Source organism: Cyprinodon variegatus, unplaced genomic scaffold, assembly GCF_000732505.1.
Source record: "Cyprinodon variegatus isolate N-32 unplaced genomic scaffold, C_variegatus-1.0 Scaffold1109, whole genome shotgun sequence".
In the NCBI taxonomy this organism is placed as follows: domain Eukaryota; kingdom Metazoa; phylum Chordata; class Actinopteri; order Cyprinodontiformes; family Cyprinodontidae; genus Cyprinodon; species Cyprinodon variegatus.
In genome coordinates, this window is record NW_015151562.1 from 163,646 (window position 1) to 189,696 (window position 26,051).

The following is a 26,051-nucleotide window of genomic DNA, read 5'->3' on the forward strand; positions in this document are numbered from 1 at the left end:
CTCCAGACTGATCTGCGAGTGAAACCTTGAAAGCTGGCGAGATCAGGATGGTCTCACAAGGCTACTAATTATTTAGCTTTCAAGGTAATTAACTTTGGGAACCTGAGAATTCTCGCTTCAGGAATCTTCCTTCAAAGTAGAAAAAGACCTTTCTCTTTTTTAACACATCAAAAATTTTGTAATATTTCAAAATTTATCAGTAGCCTCTAGTTCAACTTTGATTTATAAAGATATTTGTTTAAAAAAAAGTTTAAGAAACAACTGGGTGAACACTAAATAATCTAATGCAAATGATACATGTACATTTCTCATGCTATATTACTTTATGAATCAGTAAGGAAACGTGATACAGTGAAGCCATGAAGAAAACTATAAAGCTGTTAATTAAAGACGAAGGGAATGAGAAAGATGAAAGGGTTTCACCCTATCTATTAAAGTGTGAGAAACAAAAAGTAGTTTGATTCCATTTTCGGCAAAGGCTCATGGTTATTTGGAGGAACGAGGAGCGTAGAAGCATGATGCAGAGCTATGCCTAAGGGGAGGCAAAAACTGAGAAATACTCAGACGACTGAAGCAATTCCTCACAGGGGGATAAGATGTTATGTGTCAGCCAGAGGTACGTGATGTGTGATGGACGTAGAAGTGACGTGAGCCCCAGCAAAGCAGAAAAAGGGGAAAAAATAAGAGCTGAAGAGAAGACTTTTATCCTTTCATTCTGACGAGCCACTGAGCCCTGTGATCTGAGCCTTCTTTCCTGTGCGTTATTGGACTCGGTGAACAAGCTTCACAGGGTTCAGAAAGAGAATTTCAACCCTTATGCGCACAAACGTTCAAAGCTGTCACCGAGAGAAGCCTGGGGCCAGTTTGTACGACATGCATGCCTCCATATGCACCCAGAAGGATGCTAACAGACACGGGCCACATTTTTACATGGTGTTGTTGTCCATCTAAGAAAATATACAGCTCTTACATATGCACTTTTTCTGTTGTTGTTTTTTTTATTTGTGGTGACTGAAAATGTTGTTGATGTTTTCTTTTGGATTTGTCATGGACTTGTTAAATTGTGTCTGACCTGTCTTCTAATTAGTAATATGTTTCCAGGTTGCAAGTTAATCGGGCAATCTTTATGCAAACCAATGTATTCCCATCTGGAACATTCCCTGTAATGCCAAGTGTATCATATTTGATACACAAGCCTTTCAGACCTCTACACCCTCATTGTTTTGTGTTTTTTTTTCTTAAAAAATCTGATGCATACAATCAGAGACATGTAGGGATCAGAAAATGCATTACTGTATAAATTTCACAGAAATACCTAATGTCCCCCAAGCTATAGAAATAATTGATAATATACAAAGCTTAAAAATGACACCAATTGTTCAGGAAAAAACAGATTTGTTTGATTAATATACACAGCCCTTTGCAACCCACATAATATAATGCTAAGAATATCATATAATAAAGAGTATGATTTTTAAAAACTGGTTGTGCAGATTGTGAAAAAAATGCTTGATAAAGGTACAGCTCACATCAAAAAATGTAAATGTCTTAGTTAGTTGGTCAGCTACATAGCATTTAAAAATAGCGTGATCTGGGACCTGATAGGAATAAGACTGTGAACAGCACTGGTATGTGTATATAAGGTACAACAACAGATGATTTTCATGGAAAACCTTTTGATTTTTCATGAAGGACAATTTTCAGATGTATTAAGATTGAATAAAGTTCCATTTCTAAAGCTTTTGAGGCCAGCAGAAACATCATGAAGCAGTATTGTTAGCTGTGACTTTGCTTTCTTAAGTGTGACAGGTCAAAATGTATTCTGTGAAAAATGTGGATAAAAAAACCCTTGTAGCTCACAGACCATTCTAGGGACCCAGTGAGAAGAATCTAAAGGATTAGAGGGGCTCTGTTGCCTATTGCCCAGAGAAAAAATTGAAGAAATTTCAGGCCTGCTAAGATGTTAGCAGGCCTGAAACAGGGAAAAGTTTCTCTCCAGTAAAGTGCACTGCGTCTTTCAGCTTAACCTAAACTTGCACCCACCACCTCCCTCCTAAGTGAGGCTTATTGTTTTCACATAAATTCTACATTTATATCATGCATTTAATAGAGCTGCCAGTTTTATTTTGGACCACCTTATTCCAGTCATTGCATTTTCTACTGAATAATGCATTTTGGAAGTCGTACACAGTGAAATTACCAGCAACTAAATGATTTTCTGCTTTTGGCAGGTTCCCATTTTCACCTCACACCTGTCTCTCTGCCACTGTGATCCACTTCCAAGTAGACATGAACACAAGTTTGCTATCATTTGTTCCTCTGCGGCACTCAAAACTATTTTTTCTAAGGTTTGATGCACTCTGTTAACAAATTTAGAATAAAGACAGTTGTTTTTGCTATTGCTGAAAAGCTTGAATTCAAGTTGTTCATCATTTTTTCAACAGCTTTAGTTTTTAGCTTGGGAAAAAAAAGTGGTATTTATAGATAGTTCACATTGTATAGTCAGAAACTGGAACAATTTGTACATAACTGTCGATCATTATTTTTTAGGAAAGTTGCATTTTAAACTAAAAAAAAAAAAGCACTATGAGGGAAGTTCCCAAGCCATTTATTTCAGTAAAATACGCTCATATGGAAGTTTAATCCTCAAATTGCAGGTGAAGGAGCATCTATGTCCTGTACCCATACTTACGGGAAATATATCTATATTTCTTTAGATTAGTGGAAGTAACCAGGACACAGAATAGCATGGAATTAAAAAGACTAGAGCTGCTTGTAACACGGTGAGTGCTTGAAAAGAAAATCTGTCCTGCTAATTTTTTGAAGAAGAGTTTAGAAAATGAGTAAGAAACAGTCTATTATACAGCTGGTCTTACAAAAACAAAGATTAAGAATGTCACAGAATGTTACAGAAATTATATCTTCTGGTAAAGGGTACCCAATATTGCAAATAACGAATCCCTGACTTTTGTGAAAAATAAGAATAATATTTGAAACTTTATTGATCTCACATTGGAGAAATTTACCTCTGCATTTAACCCACAATGCAAAAAATGGAAATCTAAGTAAGTCTTTCTTTCTTAAAGTGAGTGCGTTTTTCTCCAATTGAGGACGAAAGTGAGACACTTTGCCAATGGAACAAGACAATTTACCTTTTTAATAAGAAAAAAACAATTGCATTGTTTTATTTCACGTTCATATTATTTAATTATCTTATTTTAAGAGTAAAGATACTACGGTAATTTCATTGGCAAATCATCGTATTTACCAATTCAAATTAAGGGTAAATACACTTAATTGAAGACATTTTTACTTATTTCTAGGTCGTTTTTGCAGTGCATCCCCTTGGGGAGCAGTGGGCTGCCATCGTGGGGTGCCCGGGAAGCAATCGAGGGTTAAGGGTCTTGCTCAGAGACCCAGAATGGCAGTCTCTGGGAGTTTGGTTCAAACTCAGAACCTCAGGATTCCAGGCCCTAACAACTAGGCCACCACTCTGTTTTGTTCTGGTGACTAGTTATTATTCCGTGATCTTTTACAGTTGGAGTTGTGTATTAAAAACATCTCATTCCTTCTTCAGACTGAAAACCTTCCAAGTTCCTCCATAATATAATCAGGTGATCTCAATACTTGAAGGTTTGCCTTGATTTTCTCAGGACCTGGGTCTTGACGTGAGGATCGAGCTGTTTAAATACTGTTGTGTTTATAGCTTAAGAGAGGAAAAACTGCAACCTGACACAATTAGGTGTCAGTTATTCACATCTTCTGGACTTGATGACTGGGTTTGTGTCTGTGTTATGCTTGATGCAGTCTACCTATGAATTTGGTGCAAAACAGAAACATGTTTAAATCCTGCAAAGATATTTTAGTAAATTGCATTGCTTCCTAAATATGACCCAGAGGTCGGTCAGAACGGAGGAAAGTAATAATGCAGTCATAATTAAAGATCATATTTTATTCATTTTTAAAGCATTTCAAAGTCACTTATGGGCAAAATGTGATGTAATAATACCTTTAGAACCATGTGGGTATTAATTAGTTATAAAATACAGTTTAATCCAACCGTGAATAAAAACACCTGCTTTCCACGCAAAGCTGTCTCTTCCTATCTGGATGCCACCCATATAAAGATGTCAACATATCACACAACATCTGAGGGCTGAATGAAGTCTGAGACTGCTGAAGCATAAAAAAACAGATTTTCTTAACTTTAGATGAAAAAAAAAGACAGGGTAAAGTCCCATATGGATTAGCTGCTAAAAGAGCCACTTTGTCTGAACTTTCAGCCATAATCATCACATCCTGCCTCATCAGCCTTCCTTCATTTGGAGACAGTGGGTATGTGTTTACAATGCCTGCACTGCCCAGTGTGGTAGCAGCTTCCTAGATGGAGCCTTCTTATGTAGATGGCTTTTAACCCTTCATTTTGACAGGTGTGGGAGGGGCTGCTGCTCAGACAGTGTAACTTGTGAAAATTACTCATAGATACGGTTATCAAGGGAAATACCACTTTGTGCACAACGAAGCAAAGCATTATCTGCATGATATAAGCCCTTCAAGATATCCCCTTTCAAAGTGACTGCATGTGATCGAGAACAGGTTACCTTTCAGCACACTAGTGTTTTATTATTTATCAGGATTTTCTGAAGATTTTTTTCAGAAAAATGTTTTTCTACCAAAACATTTGCATTATCTAAATGTTTGCATTTGTAGAATGCTCTTACTACTTAATCTTTAACGTTTTGTCTGTTTTTTTGTCTTAATTTCTTCCCATTCAGAGAGTAACATCTCAGTGTCACTATCTACCAACTCCTCTGAGGTCCTAGAGGGAGACCGGATCCAATTGACCTGCTTAGTCCAGTCTGCCACTGGCCCGGTGTCTGTTGTCTGGCAGTGGACCGACAAACAATCGGCTGGACCAATCCAGGAAGTAGCCTCTGTGGATCGGGAAGGCACTGTCACTCATGGGTCCAGCTACAGAGATCGCTCCAGCTATGGGGAGATTCGTGTGGAGAGGGTGCGTGCGGACATGTTCACTCTATGCCTTTACAATGCCTTACCTGGAGATGAGGGTCAATACCACTGCACGGCTACCCAGTGGGTTCAGTCAGGCACTGAAACTCAGCCAAACTGGGAGAAGACTGGAGAGCAATCAGCCACCAAAACAGTCACAGTCAAGACTGTTGGTAAGTTGAATAATCTAAGCCTAAATCCCAACTCCTGGAGTTACATTTACCTTTAGTCCTCCTGCACTATACCCTGTCTGGTAGTTAAATCAAGCAGTGGTTAAAGTATTCAGCTGAGCTCAGGGATAGTCGTTAAGGTAACTGAAGATTCTCTTAACATTTGTTTGGATGATCAGTTCTCTAGCAGACATAATGTTCTATGCTCAAGTAAAAAAGTTCCAAATTCACTCTACAGCATTAGATGCATTTAGATGTCCAATATTGTCAATGCTTTGCCCCAAAAAATAAAATCCTCTACAGCTGTTTCTAAACAAAGAAAATGTCAAAACTAATCTTTGTATATGCTTGATGTCCAGTCACATAACTGCTGTCTATTTACGTCACCATGCTTGATGGCATAAAACTATTTGTGTGCTAATATTACAGCGAGATTTTTACTACGTATGTAATGCAAAATGAGTGGAGAACCTGCCAACCCAACATTGTCTAAATATGTTAAACATTTAGATGGGGAATTAAAATGAAGCAACACTGCAAAAGAATTATTTACGGTTATTCACGGTTACAAGACTGCCATCTGTCAGACATTCCTGAATTCGCCTACAGTGACTTGTACAATTATTTGGTGAATCTGCAATCTTACTTTTCAGAAATGGATTGTAGAGTGGGCTGCTCAGTGGCGCAGTGGGTAGCACTGCAGCGCCTTGCAGCAAGAAGGTTCCGGGTTTCATTCCCGGCCCGGGGTCTTTCTGCTTGGAGTTTTCATCTTCTCCAAGTGCATGTGTGGGTTCTCTCCAGGTATTCCGGCTTCCTCCCACAGTCCAAAAACATGATAATTGGATGTTAATTGGCTTCTCTAAATTTTGCTTAGGTGTGAGTGTGTGCATGAATGTTCATTTGTCATGTTTGTGTCTTTGTTGCCCTGAGATCGACTGGCGAACCTGTCCAGGTTGTACCCCGCCTCTCGCCCATAGACAGCAGGAGAAAAATGGATGGATGGATGAAATGCAGAGTTATAAAAGTTTAAATGCCTAGAGTTGTTTTGTGTTATCCTGGCGGGGGGCAAGTAAAGCCTGGCGGTCCACCAGGCTAATAAATGAAATGATGTGTTTAAATGAAACAAATCTCTACAATAATACTAAGAGCATAACATTTCGCCATTTAAGTGTTCTTTGCAAATTCGGCTCATTGTGGGTGGTTGCCAGCTCTGTCTCTTCACTCTCACTTGCGTTTCTGTGTCTTTTTTGGAAGCGATAAAATGAGATGTCATCTTTTTTTCTCATTAGTTGGTAGACCCATAAGCTGAGCACAAGATTACCAGGATTTTGTTGGTGTTTTCAAGGTTATGTGGAGAAAAAAACTACACTATCTGCTGGTCATAATCAATTTATGTACAGTTTGTTTTGCCGTCAAAGGACAAACAGTCATGATTGTCTCAAGTCAGCTGCATACCAAAGGTCTTCAACAGGGGGTCTGTGACCCCAAGGGGTCCACATAGGTACTGCATGGGGGTCGCTAAAGTTTTGGTTGATTAGACTTTTTTTTATATTCCCCCCTGCATTTTTTTACAACAATTGAAATGTCTTCAAATACGCATTAACATGAATTCAACACACTGTAGCAAACAGTAAAAAATTCATTCACAACACCTGTCCCATCAAAGAGGAATCTGAATCAGAAAGACTTTAATAATCCCAGGGCAAAATTACTTTTGTTACATTACTCCATTTGTAATAGAGTGAATTTAGGACCAGTTTGATATGACACAATTTCATACAATATATATGATTAGGGGGTCCCCGCTCCATCTTGCCATCAGCTTGGGGGTCCTTGGCCTTGAAAACATTGACGACCCCTGCTCTATACTACAAGTGAACTTGCTCACCTATTTGTACACTTGATACAAAAAATATGTCAAACCAGATTGTTGTTTTTATTGCTGATCCCATGAGAGCAGAGATTTTAAAAAGAAATTCCTTTTTTTAATTTAACAACAAATTCAACAAAATCAGTGTGCTTAAAAATAATCAAATGTATATATTTTCTGTGATTTGAAAAAAAAAACGTTTCAAAATATTTAAATAAAATTAAAACTCATTTTCCCGTTGCCCCTGTTGATGGCGTTAGTTCAGAAAAAAAATGCTATCAAGTATTCATTGTATGCCTTACACCTGAAGCTAGACTGTAGTAACAGAAATTCATGTACCAATAAAATGTTAATTGAGAAAATACATGCATGAAAACATGTCTTTTCTGCCTAGTCAGTGAGTGAGATTGCAGCTCCATGAATGGGAGTTAAGGGTATTTTAGACAGCATTTATTTTTTATATAGCAGCCATTTAGTCTGTATTTTAATATGTTGAAGTCAATAGGGCTTGTAAACAGTCTGACTCGCTCAACGATTGCTACTTCAACACCAAATCAAACTGAGGTATGTAGTTTGTGATTTGTTTAACGGTTCAGAAAACACATGCAGTACTCATAGTTGAATGTCCCATGGTTTATTCATGCAATGTTTAAGGGGAAAGCAATTATGAAAGACACACAGTCCAACACATTTTTACACTACAGTACCTGCCTAATGTCAAGAGCTCTTCCCATGACGCAAAAGATAAACCTATACACTCAAGTACAAACCAATAGGAATTAGTCAGAATTATTAGAATGGAAATGCCAAGGCAATATGTTACACAGTCTTAGTCCCCTCCATCACCACTCTGTTAAGCTTAACATCCACAGTTCAGGCTGGGAAAGCCACTGGAGCAGAGCAGTTTGGAGCTGGCAGACCACAGCGCCAGGCGCTCCCACACTTGCACGATCGAGGGATTAGCTCCCTGCAGCAGCACAGAGAGGCACTGTGGAGAGTCGATGTCAGTTTTTAAGTGGCCATTTGTCAAGTTGGAGCAACAAGAACAACGTTTGTCAGAGGAACAAGAGACACATTATGCAAATTAGGTAGAAGTCCAGAGCTGCTCATCTTCTTCAGGTAAACTTCTGCACGTTGCCTCCTCTTCTTCTCCTCAGTGCTTGTTGATCAAAGGATTTTCTGAATATGCACTGTTGTGTGACGGTCAATGTCTTTTCATTTTGGCCCTCATTTTTCTTACTTTACGCCTCCAGCTGAAGCCTTATTGAACCTAACCCTCCCATGCAAATTTAACTTAGATTTGTCTTTCAACTTTCTCTACTTGTACACTCATTTTATGCTGTGTTATTAGCTTCTCTTTTTTAAAATAAAAATAGAAAAAAACACTTCAAGTTCCCTGTCTAAGCACAGAGTTGTTTCGATTTAAACTCTATCCTCCGAGTGAACCATTGTTACTAGCCATAATTTAAATATGGTCCCTCTGACCTCATTATTGGAAACCATCACATATGATGGTGGGAATAGAGGGATGTCCTTTAAGGGAGTTGCATACCTCAGTTTTTGCCACAGCCAAGACAAACGTATTTCCATAGTTTTTATTTTTGTTTTCTTGCTCTCGGAAAGAAATGAAATAAGTTACTGTGGTCAGATGAGACTTCTGAATAGTGTAACAAGTTAGTGGCCACATGATTGCATTGATTCAGTTTTTCTGACAAGGACCATTGTTAGAGCTCATGGGAAAGATTGATTGAGCTACATACAGCCAAAGGAAAACCAAAGAAAGATATTTCAGAATCCTAATAAAGTTTATCATGAGGGGAGAAGGTTAAAATTTGAGCATGTCAGTAGACTTTAACATATAGACCTACTGAATAGTTTGTCAGAATAAGTCAGTCAAAGTCCAGATATAATCCAATTAACATGACTAAAAAAATCTGACGCTTCATAATCTCAGACGCTTTCCACCTGATCTGAAGCAGATGTATCTATTTGCAAAGAATTACAATTTCAGGCTCTGAATGTGCAAAACTGAGATTATGAAGCTAAAACTGCAAAAGTAGGTTTAACAGTAATATGATTCAGTGAAGCTATATAATTTTCTGCCCCACTCTTCAGACTTATAATAAATAAATCAAAACATGAGCAATGTTCTTGCCCTTAAAATATTTCTGCTGCTTTGTGTTCATCTCTCACATATAATCTAAACTAAACACATTAAAGTCTGGGGTTGATGGAATAGTGGGACATTTCAAGGGACCTAAATACATGACAAAGAGCTACTGTAGAAGCCTACATGTCACATTGTATCATGTATTCTCATAGACATAATATTCCAAACATTGGTTCATAGAAGAAATTGATGGATAGATAAGAAAAGTGTGTCTGGAAATGAGAGATTGAGCGAGAGCAGAGACTTATTGTCTGTTGGGGAATTCTAGCCTCAGGCAGTCATCCCAGCAGCAGCCAAGTTTGGACAGGGTGTCATTGATTGGTTGCCCTAAAGGGCGCCGTGGAGGGTGGCTGTCAGAGGACAAGACAGGGTGAGGACACACTAAAGGCAACAACAGGGGTGTTGACAGGCACATAATGGAGGAATCTGTAAAGTCTCAAGAAAATTCATGGACATCACCAAAAACTACCTTGCTCTTTTTAATTGTACTGTTAAACCAGTTTATGCAAAACCATTAAAATATGCAAAAGTAGGAGTTAAGCAGTGTTGTTGTTATTGATTTTTGATTTGCCTTGTCTTCTGACTTTGTTCTGTCTCCTAACCCTGATCCCCAGCAAATGTGTGTTTTGGCTTTACAGAGTCTGTCAAATGTTTTTGCCTAATGTGGATGGTTTAGGCTTGGCAGGGAGCTCCCAGTATATCGAATATTGGTGCTTAGAGAAAATCTCTCCCTCGGGTTTTCTTGACTACATCACTGGGTTTTCAAGCACTCCCAGAGTTAAATACAAAACATTCTTATTGACACACACACATACAGTACTTAGTACTTTAAATACTTTGACTGTAACATGAAAAGCTTGAGAAGATTTAAATCTTCTTTAAGTAAAGGTCAATGTGCTTTTACTCAATACTTCCTGTCTTTCTCCAGCGTTGGGTTTTGTTCCTTTTAACAGCCTTGCCTCCAGGAAGAGATTTTACCCCTTGCATAAAAAGAGTAGACTTAATTACATGCACAAGGCAGCATGGCTCTGTTAGAGCCATGCTGCCTTGTGCATGTAATAAAACTAATAGAATAGACATTTTTCTATATTTGATCTTAACCCTCTTTGCTCTTCCTCTCCCACCACCTAGAGTCTTCCTTTATGGTGTCGGCCTCATCGCGGACTCCGTCGATCACGTTTGGAGATTCCTTTGACCTCATCTGTTTGGTCAAGCCTCGCCACAACCCCAGAGTCCCCACATCGGTCACTTGGCGTTTCATGCCGGCCAGTGCTCGAGCTGAAGATGAGGATCAGGGAGAGTTCAAAGACCTGGTGACATTCACCCGTGAAGGCACCCTTCAGTGGGGAGAACAGCTGCTTGGGTTGGGCACCCGCACCACCGTGGACCGCTCGCACTCCAACACCAACTTCCGTTTGTCTGTGACCCGAGCAGGGCGAAGTGAGGCGGGAAAGTATCAGTGTACTGCCATCCTGTGGAGGAAAAACTACGACAATAGCTGGAGCAAAGTAGCCAACCGAACCTCCAATCTGCTTGGCATCAGCGTCCTGCAACCAGGTAAGGCTTCATAGCCCCTTGCTAAGGAGAATTATGCAGCCACTACTTAAACAGTAATTAAGGAACAATCAAGAACAATCAAGCATAAGGAAAAATTAATATGAAATGCTTATTTAATACAGCTAAACAATACAAAAATAATCTTGAAATCAATTTTGCCTCACTGGGAATGCTGCAATGAACCGTACTCTTTTTCACCCCCATTTAATGAATCCAACCAATTCATGCTTTCAGGGACTTGATTTCAGGAAACATAGAAACTGAGTCCTTGTTTAGTTCGGGACCCCCAAACACTGCTTAAACAGATATCTGATGACCTATCTGGTCCAGTTGGTTCATACTTTTAATGTCTTTCTGTCCAAGACTCATCTGTACCTTCTACAGTTGCACCCTAATAATCTGTGATATATTCCCTAGAGGTTCATTCATTTCACTAACTTAGCTGACAAAACGACACAAATTACACTATATGTTTTCCTAGAATTTCCCTATTGTGGGACAATAAATGAATTTTCTATTTTATTCCGTTCTGTTTTATTCCCTTGTTTCTGTGTAATTGGAAGATTCCCACTTATACTTACTGAAAACAGAACTGATTTCTTAGAAGATAGAAATATTAAATCATGTAAACAAAAGTTATGACTCTAAAGCTCCATTTTCAATAAACTTGAATATCATGGCAATGATTTCAGATCCTCAAGGGCCACTGAACTGCACATTTTAGATGAATCTCTTAAGCTACACACCTGAATCACATTGCCAAGCTGATTCTCTTGCATCCTGTCAAGATCTAGGCTATACTAATGAGCTAATATTTAAGTCAGGTTTGCTGAAGCAGAGATGATTGTAGGGTTTCCCGACATCGGGCTTTGAGGACTTATTATTATTTCCCATCTCCTGTTTAAAATCTGAACAAGTTTATAAAAGGACCATTTTTCTAATCTTTTAATCAAATGTTAACGATGGGCCGCATCTAACACAAGACAGAGCTCCAATAATGCTAGGACAGGTTTTACATGCATCATTGTTGAGATCCATGTTATTCAAAGCTTCAACTAATACAGTCTCATTGGTGCAGTGAAGTTGAAAGCTCAACTTTTCATAATGAATAGTAACAGCAGTCTTGTACGCCTTCTTTTCCGTAACAATTTATTAACAAATTGTTGATCACATGCTTTTTTAATTGTCTTTTCCAATAAATACTAGACTAAGTTACACAGGAAACAAAGATTAACATGCACATACACACACAGGGTAAGTCTACAAGAACTCAGAGGATTTCTACTGGCCCTAATTGCGCTTAGTCTCTGGTTTAGCCACTAATTGTAGTGTCTCTGGGTGTGTGTCTGTGTGGATAAAGCAGGGTGGAGTCTGCTAATGGAGTGCAGCGAATAGATTGCCAAATATCCCACAGGAACAGAACACTGAGGGAAAGCAGTGGGCAAGACTGAAGCAAACAGCAGAGACAGAGAGAGTTAGGAAGAGGGATGAAGAATGGGAGAGATCTGTCCTTGAATCTTGTTTCCTCCATGGAGACATTAAACTGTCTACACTACCCTTATTGGCCCTTTTTTTTTTTCTTCTCCCTCAAACATACAGAAAAACCCATTCAGACAGAGCCTAATTAGAGGAAGAACACAACATAAAAACATTGTGCAGAACTCACACTTGCCCAATTTACCAGAGCCTGTTGTGCTTCAGCAGTGTGATACTTCGTTTATTCAGGTGAATGTGCCTAAGGCAAAAAGTCATCCTATTATTGAAAATATAACCACAATTCTTAAGTCTTTAACTGAGATTAGCAAAGAAAAATGTTAACCACAAATGTAGCTGTTTGATTTTGCAAAAAGTATTTCAGTATTGTTAGGTTTTAAGTTTCTGTTCTCCAATCATGTAACATATATCCCACCATTATATTTGTAGCCAAGAATGATGAATGCAGGTAGGCATCCTCGGTTATTAGATGATTACGTGTAGGATACTGCACAGCACTAAAAGGAAGGCCACAATGATCAATTCCCCTTTCACAGTGAGCTAGGGGTCATGCAAAGGTAGTCTCTCATTTGTGCTACTATTGATTCAGCTGTGTTCACTAATGCAAACAGATGTAAATAGACTGGGATACAGAGGCACAGATACTGTGCTGTACTTGCAATCTTAACCATTGACCCAAAACAGGCTACCTACCCAATATTTTCTTCATGTGAACCAAATAATACACCAGACAAGTCATAATTAATGGTTTAGGGAAAAGTTAAAGATTTATAAAGATACCTCATGTTTTTAATGCCTTCACATAGCATTTTTCTTATAATTATTTTTTAAGTGAATGGCATACCTGCAAACCTGTCTAGTAAAGGTGGTCCAGCCAAGCTGAAAGGTTAGGCAAGGAGATAATTACTCAAAAATGCAATTAATAAGCCCTATGCTAACCATAGAGATATAGCAGAGAAGCACATTTCTTATTCTTCCAGGACCGTTTGTTTGTTGCATGCTCAATAAATCTGAACCAAACAGAAACTCCTATGAAGAAAATTTATGTGGGAAAATCACACAGACCACATTAAAAAATACCACCCTTGCAGTGAAAAACACTTTTGGCATCACTGTGATGTAGGGATGTTCAGTTTTGTAGCTGAATGTTTACAGGACTGTGGAAAGCATTATGAGGGATTTTTATTTACTCTTCTACATGTACAGTAACCAAATTCAATAATCTTAATGATTTTCTTTTTTTCAGAGGATTGTTTTCCAGCAAACGTTCTGTCTGGTTTGCTGGCTCATCTGGTTACTTTTTTGTCTCTAAGAAGTGCAGTATATGCTTGTAGATTGACTGAATTTAGCACCCTAACTCATCTGTATCATTTAAATTAAACTCTGCCAATCAGAAAACCTTAGCTCCAGAGACGGTACTCATAAATGGGATGTGTGGACCTTAACCACCGACCCAGAACAGACTGCCTTTCCTTAGCTCTTTGGGAGCAATCATCCTTAATGCTCATTTATGCCGCTTAACCCGATTCGCACAGCTGACTTTGTTTAATCTTAAGCAGAAAATCTAAAGAAAACCCACATTCGCTTCCACAGGCAGACTTTTGTCCTGCCTTTTCTCCAGCAGTCTGTCTCCTTGACAAAGTGATCTGTTACCTTGGTAATGCTATCAGTTTCTGTGGCGATGTGATCAGTTGCCAGGAGAAATCCAATCAGTTACCGTAACTCTGCAATCATTCTGTGTGTAAGGCCACTTTGTCATCAAGCTTTAAGCGAGTAATTATTTTATCTTGATGGTTACCAAGGTCTTGCCGTGTTCTTGTGGTATTTAGCCCTTGTTTATATCGATGATAAATCAGGTTCATATATCTTTTTTAATGTAGCAGCTATAACTGCTGAATGGGATTAGTTATCGTCCCTGATAAAGAATTTTAAGAAGCTTTAAAATCGGGCCATATTTTTATCACAGCAGGATCTCACATAGCAAAATGTAGCCTTTATTTATGTTGTTTATTTGGAGTTTGGGAAAAATCGGCATTCAAAAATATATTTTCAACACACCACAGTGACACAATTGTAGGCACCAATAATAATTCCAGTGAGAAAACTATATACAGCTCCCTTTTAAAGCATTACTGACTTTTTGAAGGTCATCCAAGTGTATAAGAACTTTTAAGATGTAATCCATGACCTCTTCTTTATTTAAGGTTAAAAAGTAACCTGACACAGAGACCTGTTCCTTTTAGGAAAAGAGTGGGAGGATGAAAATTCACATTTTTCTGTTAGAGAGCTTGATGATAAAAGCAAGATTTCCTGAGCTTACTGGCTTCAGTTAAAGTGTCCCTTATGGAGCTGTGGACTGTATTGAGATATTTAAGAAAAAAAACTTTTTCTGCCCTACCATTACATATGTAAACATGTAGAGTTTGAAAAAATTTGCTTGGATCAGATGGGACCATGTGCTTTGATTAGATGAGCATAATATTCAGCTTTCGAACAAAAAATACTCCAATTAGTCTTAAGCCCTTTTTAGACCGTTTTTGTAGTGCTTTGGATCAGGGGCGCTGAATTATGTTTCTGTTGGTGGGGGCTCACCATGTTTACATGACCTGTTGCTCATTCATCTAACAGCATACCACACATTAGATCATTTAACAGCAGCATTTAACAGTTGAAAACATGTATGCTCTTTCCTACACATGTGCACCTCTAACCACATACAGGCACACACACACATTTTTCCCAAACACACAATATCTAAACATTGCTGATGCACAAGAGGAGATCATGTCAATATGACCCAATACAAAAGGCTGTGCAACACCTCAGCCAGTGTTGGATAGCATATAATAACTGTATGGGCCTATACAGTATGACTGGAGCTATCCGCTGTGCTGAAAGTCAGAATAGAGTAGCCACTAGGCTACTTTATTCATTAATCACAACCTAATATTAATGTTGATGATCACAACAGGTTTTAATGAGGCAAATATATTTGTTTTACTAAGTGTACACACCAGGAAAGAAATAATTATAACCACCAAAATGATAGTAAATGGGCTTAAATAAAAGCAAACCATGTACCAAACCCAGCATTCAAAACCATTCAACACTTCCTTCAAAACATAGGCTTTGTCATAGAAATATTTAGGTTGTTTGTGACTTCAGGGGCCAGAGTCCAGAATGGACCTCCCTGCTCTTGCAGAGAAAGAAGGGACAAGGATCACAAGTTTTGGGGTCTCTGGCCACAGTGTTCTTAAATGCTCACCCTGATCCCCTTTAAGAGACTTCACTGTAGCCTGGCTATCTCCTCCCTGTTTTCCCAAAGTTTTATATGTCTTCCTGAAGAGCCTTCACGTCATCTCTGAGTGCATCAGTCATTTCCCCGGCTCTCTGTTTGTGAAGCTGCCACTTTTGGAGAGTACCGGTGACCCTTTCAATTTAAGAGCAGAAGCTGAGCATGAATTCCAAAGAAAAACAGGCCAGAATTACTGCAAGTGTACAATCAGTTCACTGGCTTTACCCCCCCATATAACCTTTTTTGTTTGAACTCAGGTCTTCCAGGAAATCGATCAACAGTCCAGCATGTCACAAACAGAGGCTTTAAAAGCGTATCTTTACCTTGAAACAGTTGGAACCAGGCAATATGTTTTGGTAAATTTATTATCAGGGTTATTGATCAGTGACATCCAGGGATGTTGTGGGCAGAAGTGTCAATTAACTCATATATTAAATCCAGCAAGGTATTTCTCTGTTTCCAGATTATTAACCACAAGGTGAAAACAAACAAAAACCTTGGACTGAAATGTCCATGTGCTTGTCCACTGTAACAAAAAAAAAAAAAAAAAATAAACGAAAAATAGATTTCTCCACACAGTGTTCTAAGTACATAATCGGGCACAAAAGATGTCAGGTAAGAGCCAATTGTCCTCCCTACATGCAAACCAACACTGTAACTCGAAAGTATTCTAAGCACATAATTACAGTAACTGGGTCAAGTTGGACTCCTAATATGTGCTTCCCTGGAAGGCCAAACGCTGACAGGACAAGTGTTGGACTGAGTGTTGAATCACAAGCAATGTTTTTCTGACATCTGCTTATGTTTGCTTGCAGAAATCGATGCAACATTTACACCCACAAAGGTTCGGTTATGCTTCACACACTTTTGTTCCCTAATGGAAATGAGACACACAGACATTCTGAGATTTCCAAAGCCTCTTCATGTCAACCAAGAATAACATTTATTTGTGTTCAAAGGTTTTTCAAAATCTGTTGATTATTGTGATATTTATGGGCCAGAGCGTAAGAGGCTTCTAGAAGTTTATAATGAGACACCCTCCCCAGTGGTCGCTTGTCCACCATATTGTTTCACATGATGCTGTCCATGTCGAGCATATACCAGGCTTTGGAAGCAATGCTGCTAACTGCAGCTTTATGCAGATTTGATGTTTTATGAGTTGGGAAATTTCTCCAGCTGGGAAAAAATATTCCCTACACAGCTCTCAAGCACGCTTGGCCATGTGTTCTGGATAGGAGAGAGCACCATTGTTTTTAGCTGGGGTACAAACTTCACAAAATAATGTTTTTGCAGCTATGTCGCCTGTTGATCAGGTTTTTACATTTCCGGCAAGCATTGACTGTCCTCAGTCGATGACTTGGTAGAGTTCTTGCAGAAAGTTGGTGCCATATTGTGAGAAGGCAGATTTGTGTGTATTTATCACAAATCTGTCCATTTTGTTTACTAAATCAAGCATTATAATTAGTTTTAACAGAAAGTTATACAATGGGTTGATAGGTCGAAGGGGTGCTTGAAAATCTCCATGGGTTCTCAGGAATCTCATCTCTGTTGGTGCCCTTGCTTTGGTCATAACATTTTAGAAAAGAGGATGTAAAGTAATTCAGGAATGTTTACTGGATTCAACGTAAGCATTCTTACATTTTCACCTCAATCAGCAGACCTAATATATGATGAAAACCTGTTGGCTGAATTGAGGTTATGAGTTTAGTGACAGAGGACCAATGGCTCTGGTCTAGTTAGAAAACTGCATTGTGCTTAAAGATTTATCTCACTGCTTGTTTACGCCTTCCGCAATTTTACTGAATAGAAAAGTTCTAAAAGGAGGCTGCACAAAACCGTCATTGATCGTATGTTTTGTTCCACCGGGTTGCTCTTTGAAACTATGCTTTTAAAAGAAAATATAGATTTAACTACCTTTTTTAATTTGCAGTTGATGTTTCTGTAGTAAAATATGGATATAACTACAGGTACTTTAAACATCTTCATCAGAAGTGTCGATAAATTATGTCCTCTGTGTTTATGATCTTCATCATAATCTCTTTTTCAATCTGCTTTTTTTTTTCTCCTGAAGGTTAACCACTACTGGCTCATTGATGCCACTCATATTTTTAATCTTAAACCTTAAAAAGGTGCAATAAAGAGAGAGCAAGTAATGGATTTTAAGCAACCAGATACATAACATAGATTTTATAAGTGGTTAATGCACTTTACAGTATGCATACTACTGTGCATGTTCGACTTACTGCATGAATGCCCTTGGCCCTGGAGATTTGCCTCAGAGAGCAATGTGCTTGCTGTGAATGAATGCAAAATACTTCTTTCACCATGACGCACAAAATCAAGCTTTTTCTCTCAGCTTTATGCTGGCCCAACACATCCTACTCTCCCATCTAACATTCAAGAGAAAGTGCATACACCTAATATTATACATTTCAGAATCGCATTATGACTGTTCTCATTAAAATATTATAGGAGTTCAAAAGCAAAGGGAGAAAACAGGCATTAAAAACCAAAACCCTGGTCCATGAGTTGCGCTGCTTAAAAAAGCGAGGGGGGAAGTGTTGGTTGTAGATAAAAGCCGGTCCAAACTCACAGAAAAAGTCAGGTGGTCAGCGTAATATTTCTCTGAAACTCTGCCTTCCGGGGTTACGCTCTGTTCCAGATTGATTTAGCTGCATGCCCCCTGAAGCCAAGTCCCATGGGTCGACTAAAAGAAGCTCACCACTGTCTCTGCATTTGCAGTGCTTCTAAAAGTTCTCCTTTTTTGAACATTTATCACAAAAAATTTTAACATATTTTATTGGATTTTTTGTAAGGGACCAACACTAAGTAATGCATAAATGTAGAGGAAAAATATTGACATACACCCTTAGGTTTCAAATGTCTGTACATTGGGCAAAAGGACATACGGTCAGATTGCTTGCTTGTGTGCACAAACTCAAGCCTATAAATCTGATCATAATTCTAGTGTCCATTGACAGTTATTGTTGGGGTAACCAGAAGAAATCATGCTCAACTAGGGTATTAAATACCCCAGAACAATCTTTATACCACTGGATAAAATCCACTGTAATCGACGGCTTCATTATATACAGGAGACAAATTTGGCCTACCTATGTGTAAATATCTCCTTTCATTAATGGGAAAAAAATAGACCCTCTACACATTATGAACAATGTAAAAAGTGGCAAGATCTTGCTATGACGATGCTTTTATTTAGCTTAGACAAGGAAGCTTGTCAGAGTTGGTGGAAACTTGATCAGACTAAATACATTTGAAAAAGTTTGGCTGGGCCAGATGTTTATCTTCTACACACCCACCATATAAACCTGCAGCCTAAACTGACAAATGCTTTCTTGAGTTTATACCATTTTGCTTAAACAAAATGATTTAAAAAAAAAAATTCTTTATTTTTGCAAAGCTGGAAGAATTATATACCAACATAGTTGCAAGTATAATCAAAGTAAAAGGTGGTTTTAGCAATAATTCACAATGGGAAGTTGAATACAAATGCAAACCATGTATCATCATCCTTCTGCTTTACAATTATGCAGCACATTGCTTTGCTTGATCACATAAATTCGCAACAGAATACAGCGAAGCTGGTAAAATTGCAAACGGTTCAAATAGTTTCAATAGTTTTCCTATGCACTGTATTGTTTTTTTTGTTTTTTTACAGTTGTTGTAAGGTTTACCCAGGACAGCAATAGGCTATTTCAATTATCCACCAAAGACTACATGCAGAAAACTATCACACACTAGAGTACACGCCTCATCTTCCCGCATAAACATGCAAACGCACTGTGGGGTTACCTCCCAAAGCAGAAGTGTAATTATCCAGCATGATGGAAGATGATTAGATATTAGCCAGCACTCCAAAGGATACCCAGAAACGCAGAGAAACGCAATATAAAGCCTCACATACAGCACAGGAATTATTAGATTTCAGCTGATTGAGTTTTCTCTTTGTCTCTTTCTAAAATGCAATAATGGCAAACACATGTTCAGCATGGCAGATCACCAGGGAAGTCCCCGTCTCTGGTACACAATCTAATATTATCTGCTCATAACCCCAAACTACACAGACACACACACACACACACACACACACACACACACACACAGGTTTGTGTTTCTATCCATATTAGGACTTTATATTGACTTGCATTAATTTTAGTTATTGCATTTATGCCTAACCCTAACATTTAATTTAGCACTTAACATTACCAGTATATTCCTAACCTTAACCTGTAGTTAATTCACACCATACCTCTAAACTGACTCCCTAACATTAAAAATGGGGGTCCACCACATTAGGATCAGCTTTTGGTCCGTACTGGGCCTGATGCCCCCCAAATGGTTAGTAAATATACTAAAAGCAACAAGCACACACACATAGTAAGATGCATGCAAACACCAAGAGGAAAAATGCCCCAAACTAATTATGCAGAATCCTTTCTAATATAAGTACCATTTGGATTAATGATAATTTGGGGAGATCAATGAGGGGGCTTTTTTTCCTTCATCCCTATTCGAGCGTGTGCAAATGTGCCTGTGTGTGTGAGTCTGGCAAGGAGAGTGGGATATTAAGACCGTCTGGTTATTGGCAGAGTTAGAAGGATGATGGTTATAATTGGGGGAGAGGTGTCCCACTTTGATTTTTGTTTTTTTTCCCATCATCTCTTCCATTGCACCTACACTCTGCTGACTTCCTTCACTCAGGCAGTCAAATATCACGACGTCTTCTTTTACTGTTCCTTTGAGTCAATGCTGCTCTGAGTTGGGAATATAATCCTCCCACCATCTTTTCTTCCTGATTCTCATTTGCTTTTTCTGTGTTAATAAAGTGTGTCTTCCTATTTGATATGGTCTGGATGTGCTCTACTTTCATGCCACTTATGTAGCTACCGCTTAGCCTTTATTGATAGTGTTTACATCAAAGCAATAATTGGAGATTCCCGCTCATCAGGGCACGAATTGGAGATGTCGATCTTCATTAAGGTCTCATCTATTCCATCTTCACTCACTACCTTTCCTTTCTCTTTTCATATTTTGTCCTCAGTCTCTTTGTAAGCTCCCTAATGTCGTCCTTCCCCTTCACTCCCACTCAGCTGCATGTTCCCCTCCTCACGCCCCCAGCCTCTTTCTCACTCCTGTGATTTTTCAATATTTTATAATTCCCTACTTTCCTCTACCTCCTCCCCTGCACTATTCTCGCTATTATATTTACATTTTCCTCAAATAGCTTTCATTATTGCGTGCATAATAAGTGTATTGCAGCTGTTCAGCCTTTTTCCTCTGTGTTGTTGTTCATGGTAGAGGGGTAAATCTTTTCCCTGTTTTTTTTTTTGGGGGGGGTTTTTTGGGGCCCCCCCCCCCCCCCAAGTTTACTTGAGTGCATGGACCGATTGACTGTTCTGTCTACTGTTTATACTTCGCATATTCAAATAATCAAAGTGCACTCAGATGCCTGTCAGTCTTTAGGACACCCTCTGTAGCACAGAAGGTCATGGCATGTGATAAATAGGTGTTTGGAGAGGGGGTGCAATGAAACAGAAAATAATTTCATAAAAGGCTTTTGATTAACAGCGTCTGTTTCAGGCATTCAAGGTCAGGTTTCTTCCCCGTTGTGTCTTTCCTGTCTCAAAAAACAAAAAAGAAAAACAGATTTCTCTGTTATGACCCTCACACAGGCACATTTTTCTGTCAAAGTTAATCCAATCTGGGATTCATTTCCTTGTCCGGCCCAATCTGCCGACACAATGAGATTCCTCGTGTGCTGTGCCCCTCTATCTCTGCTAAGCACCTAAGTGTGCGCCTGTGCACGCTTGTGAGTCCTGCTACTGCTGTAATTGAAGTCATAACTCAGATCCAGATACAGTACAGTTGCTCCCCATGTAAATCAGTGGCTAATGGTTGAAGCAGGCAGAGCTGCTTCCTGCATACTCGCACACAACCCTTGTCATTGTGTGGACTGCACTGACCACTCTTATGTGTGATTAATGAGCATTTTATGTTATGTGCTTATTGGCAAACCCCTTTCAAAACACACATAGTCATGCAGAGAAGCTCAGTCTGATGTCTGTAATATTGTCTCCACTTCATGTCAGCTTCCTATGGGTCATAAATCTACCAGAGTTCCCTACAAAAGACCCTTTAAGCTGCTTCTTCTGCATATGATGTCCAACTTCCTCCTAATAATCTGACAAGCAGACCAAAAATAGAAAATGTATTTTCTGAACAGTGGGGATTTGTTCTCCACCAACTTATTTTTAATATAGATTCTTAATTGGATTCAGATTTGGGTAATTCTAACACAAATCTTCTATGTTAGTAGATCAATTAGAGCGCTGGAAGTATATTTGGGTTTATTGTCCTTCTGGGAGTTTCTGGTTTCAGCGTTTATCAGCTTTTCTTCCAGGATTGCCCTACAATGAACTCTACTCATTTTAGTGATCAAATATGACCAGCTTCATAATGCGAATAAGGTATTGCCGTTGGTTTGCAGTTTCTGCCACAAATGCAGATTCCTAGTTGGAGACAGAGACAGTTGTTTGTTACATGTTTGCTGTGTCCTTTACATGGCTTGTGGCAACTGAAAACAAGACTCCTCATTGCTTCTTTAGTCTTGTCACTCTTAACACCTCTCAGCTGCATTTCTCATACTTTCTTTGCCTTGGCTGTGAGTTTAACTGGATGTTAATAACCAGCTACTTACTGACGATTAACCAGGTAGTTTGTAGCTGGTTAAAACTGCTGTCCACAAGAAGGCACCACAGCTTCAAACCTTTGCTGCTTGGGAGTGGATTTTCGTTGCAGTGTATTTGGTTTTGCTGCTGCTTTGCATGGGTGTGGGGGAGAAATTTGACACACTTTCTATGCTGCACATCTCCTTTGTTTTGTATTGTAAAATGAAGCATAGTTATATGATATCAGTGGCTAGAATGCTAGACTATAAATTACTACAGGTGCCTAAAAAAGGGCTTGTTTTAGTGAACAGGCGTATAGATATCCATACTCAGCCAGACATGATTTGTTGGAATATTCATTTGACACAATGGGATCATAGATACATCCCAGTCATTAGCATAGAAATTAAACTTCATACTCTGTTAAGACAGCCACTTTTTAGTCAGACTCCCCCTACATGTTTCCCCTGTTTAAGTTTAGTGATGTCAGCATGTGGATCATATTTTTTTAATATGAAAAGCAGTCTGCTAATTCACACCCTGATCCTCCTGCAAGACAGCAGGAGGATCAGGGTGTGACTGGAGCCTTCTGCCTTTTAACAGTTCTTGTCCTGGGGTTGAATATGCTAAGGCTGTGCCAAACAGTGAATGTGAGAGGGCTGCTATTGAGACTTTGAGTTGTTTCTGGAGAGATGCATGCTGGTTCTCAAACTCCCCTCCAGGAGCAGGTGCACTTTTTTATTTTTTTTTCTATGTTGAAATCTGTTTTGTATACAATTTACCCATTCTTTTTTCCCTTCATTTTTGCATCTTTAGCAAAGCTTGTTTTTTCTTTAATTAGTCCCTTCCTTCTGTTTTTAATCTGGAAACATAAAAGTAGATCTATAGATGAATTATCAACGCTATGGTGTTTCAGGAAACATTAATCCATAGTTTAGAACCACTGCACCTCATGTCTGATGTCGGTGCTTCATTTAGGACTTGTTAATAGTCATGAACCCACAGGTTAGTCTGCTGAATATTTATGCTAGGCTGATTAGACAAGAGTGACAGACTGTGATGAGGGCAAAAGATGAGAAGCTTAACGGAGACCAACAGCCTCTCCTGTATTAAACCACATCACCAAGAGCAGCATCATGGTACAGAAATATGAAATGAATTACCATTTCCCTCCCTGGAAAACATTATAAGGATAGCACAGCCTTTGATTTACCATCTTGGGCCACATCCTCCTCTGAACACTCAGCTAGGAAGTTTTACAGCTCCTTTGAAGTTAACCTAAAATTTCGCTCCAAGTCGGGAGAGAGAGTCAAAGCTGTGACTCATGTGCTCTGAAGTGGCACAGCAGCACACCTCTCCATTCCCAGGACATTGACTTGTTTTTATCATTTGAGCTTCATAAACAATAAGTTTGACATTTGGGTACAGTCGGACAGGATTTTTATTTGCCGGCGTTGTTTGACTCCTCTGATAAATAAAATGCTTTTACAGACACATTTGGGGAGCGCACTGGCACTGAGTTTTAAAGAAGCTACATCGATTTGTGCTACAAGTTGATCTCCCACCTTCAGTTGTTTGAAATTTGACCAGCTATTGTTGGAGCAATCTTTCACACAGTAAAACACGACTGTCTACATCTGCTTTGGTTCTTGCATCTGTAGAGGAATGCAGACGGCTTTGCTCTGAACCATGCTGTGTTTTCTGTGGCAATTAAGCCACACAAATTAGGCACACACAAAAAAATGGTAAAAACCAGCCTTCAGTGAGCAATTAGAGGCTTTACTGACTGAGTTTGTGAAGTTTTATAGAGGAAGCCCAGAGGGTAGTTAACACATTTGGCAAAATATTGGAGGTTTTGAATCTTATTTTATCTTTTGCTCTATGATATGATGCCTGTTAAAAAGTAGAAATTACGTTAAGGTAGAGGTGTGATGACACATCCTGCTCCTAGGATGAGAGGTTGGAGGACATTGTTTTTAAGGAAAAAAAGTCAGGATTTTGCCAAATTTTGTAAAAAAAAAAAAAAAAAAAAAGAAAACATTGAAAGTGTTTTTGTTTATTTGTGTTTTTTAAATCCTAGTATATTTTTAAGAATCAATAGTCAAATTTGGGTTTTCCTAATCTTTATATTGTGGGTTTTACTCTTTTCTAAATCTAACATAGAAGGATCCAAAGAAAGCTTTGAAAATGTTCCCTCCCTGTATTAAACAAAGGCTTCATGGATTTTAACTTTGGCTTCAAAGAAAATCTTCTCAGTGTTGAATTATTCCTCAGAGGAGAAAGTTTAGATTTGGTCAGGCCATTAAAGAAATCAGGATTCCAACAAAAAGCCTAATCAGTGTTTACTAAACTAAAAACAAAGAGTTGTAAAATAATAATCTGTTATAAACAGAGCAGTAAATGTAACCATTGCTAGCAGTGTTATATGTAGCCTCAATGTTTAGTATCCAAAGAGAATCCAGTTTCAGTCAATCAGTTAAGACCCCTCTATTTAATATGAAAATTATAGATGAAATAATTGTGTTATATGAATTCTGACCTTGGATAATTGAGCCTTCCCTTTCTTTGCTGTAGGAGGTGATATGTAACTTCCTCTAACTTACTTCACAATGGTGATCTAAGACACACGGTTGCCCTGGAAACAGCAGGGGAACAGCATTGAAGGCTCCAAACCATTATTCTCAAGGATAGATTTTTAAACAAATATGTTTTCCTGAATTGGAGTTTAAGCCTCTTCATTTAAAAGAACCTCTTCCAATCCAACTAGGTGCAAACATTAACTGTTGCCCTTGAAGTGTAAAAGAAAGTATTATTGACTGTGGATCTCTGTCATTTAGTGCATGAAAGCTTGATGCTCTAGAAGCACAGTCAAGAATACATGGATTGGTATCCTATTTACTATTGATTCCCATGATAACCTCAGAAAAAAGATATAACTTCTCTGTACTTTTACATGCATCAGAGTGAGTTCTTGTTCTGTCTATTGCTTCTGTCAGCAGTTCCATTACTGTAACGGACTGACGGGCTGTACTCTAGTTGACAGAAAAAACTTCATTCTCTGAGGAAAAGGACACATGTCAGCGGATGTGACAGCCTGTTCTGTGAAGCTGCTTTCACAGCAATGGCATTCAGCTGGGACCTGAGACTCTAAAGTCATTTTGGAGCATAAAACAGAACGCATTCCCTTTCCTTTTATTTCTCCTCTGGCTTATTGAATCATTGTTTTTCTATTCTGTTTGTCCCATCATTATGTGCTTGGGTGACTCCTTCCTAATAACAACTTTTAATAGCTTATGATTGTACCTAATAGGGCTTAAGTGATTTACCTATTTTAGATCAGAAAAGGCATCTCTATGAACGCTGGTGCTCAGCAACAGGCTTCCAGCCCCCAGTATTTCACTTGGCTGTGGATTCAAACTTCAAATGGGAACGGCTGAGCGTTGCTTTGTCCTGTGCCAATCCCATTCTGCATGCTTTCACTTCAGGATGTTCAGAGGTAATTCTCCTGAAAAGAGAAAGGAAAGAAAATTGTTGCCAGGATTCCACAGGGTGCAACGCTATTTTCCAGATGGAGATGTTTTCAGCTTCCTAAATCCGGTAGGTAGAGAAGCAACGTTTTATGATGAGTAATTTGAGATGCTTGGTTGAAATATAGCTCCACAACACGGTGGTCTGGCAATGATTTCCAACCATGTATCTTTTGAATTCTACCAAAGGCAGTCAGTGGCTGGTGGAGTTTTCTCCAGGGGGGCTATAAATTCAAAATAGACGTATATATATATATATATATATATAT

At 38.7% G+C, this 26,051-nt stretch overlaps 1 protein-coding gene across 1 annotated transcript in view; it reads left to right on the plus strand.

Annotated features, from left to right (window-relative positions):
- LOC107101531 (immunoglobulin superfamily member 3-like) overlaps positions 1–26,051 on the plus strand; it is a 116,191-nt gene that overhangs the window by 78,193 nt on the left and 11,947 nt on the right. Inside the window, exons 5-6 of the mRNA XM_015400479.1 lie at positions 4,776–5,183; positions 10,352–10,777. Coding sequence (XP_015255965.1) covers positions 4,776–5,183; positions 10,352–10,777 — 834 coding nt within the window. The remainder of the gene's footprint in view (positions 1–4,775; positions 5,184–10,351; positions 10,778–26,051) is intronic.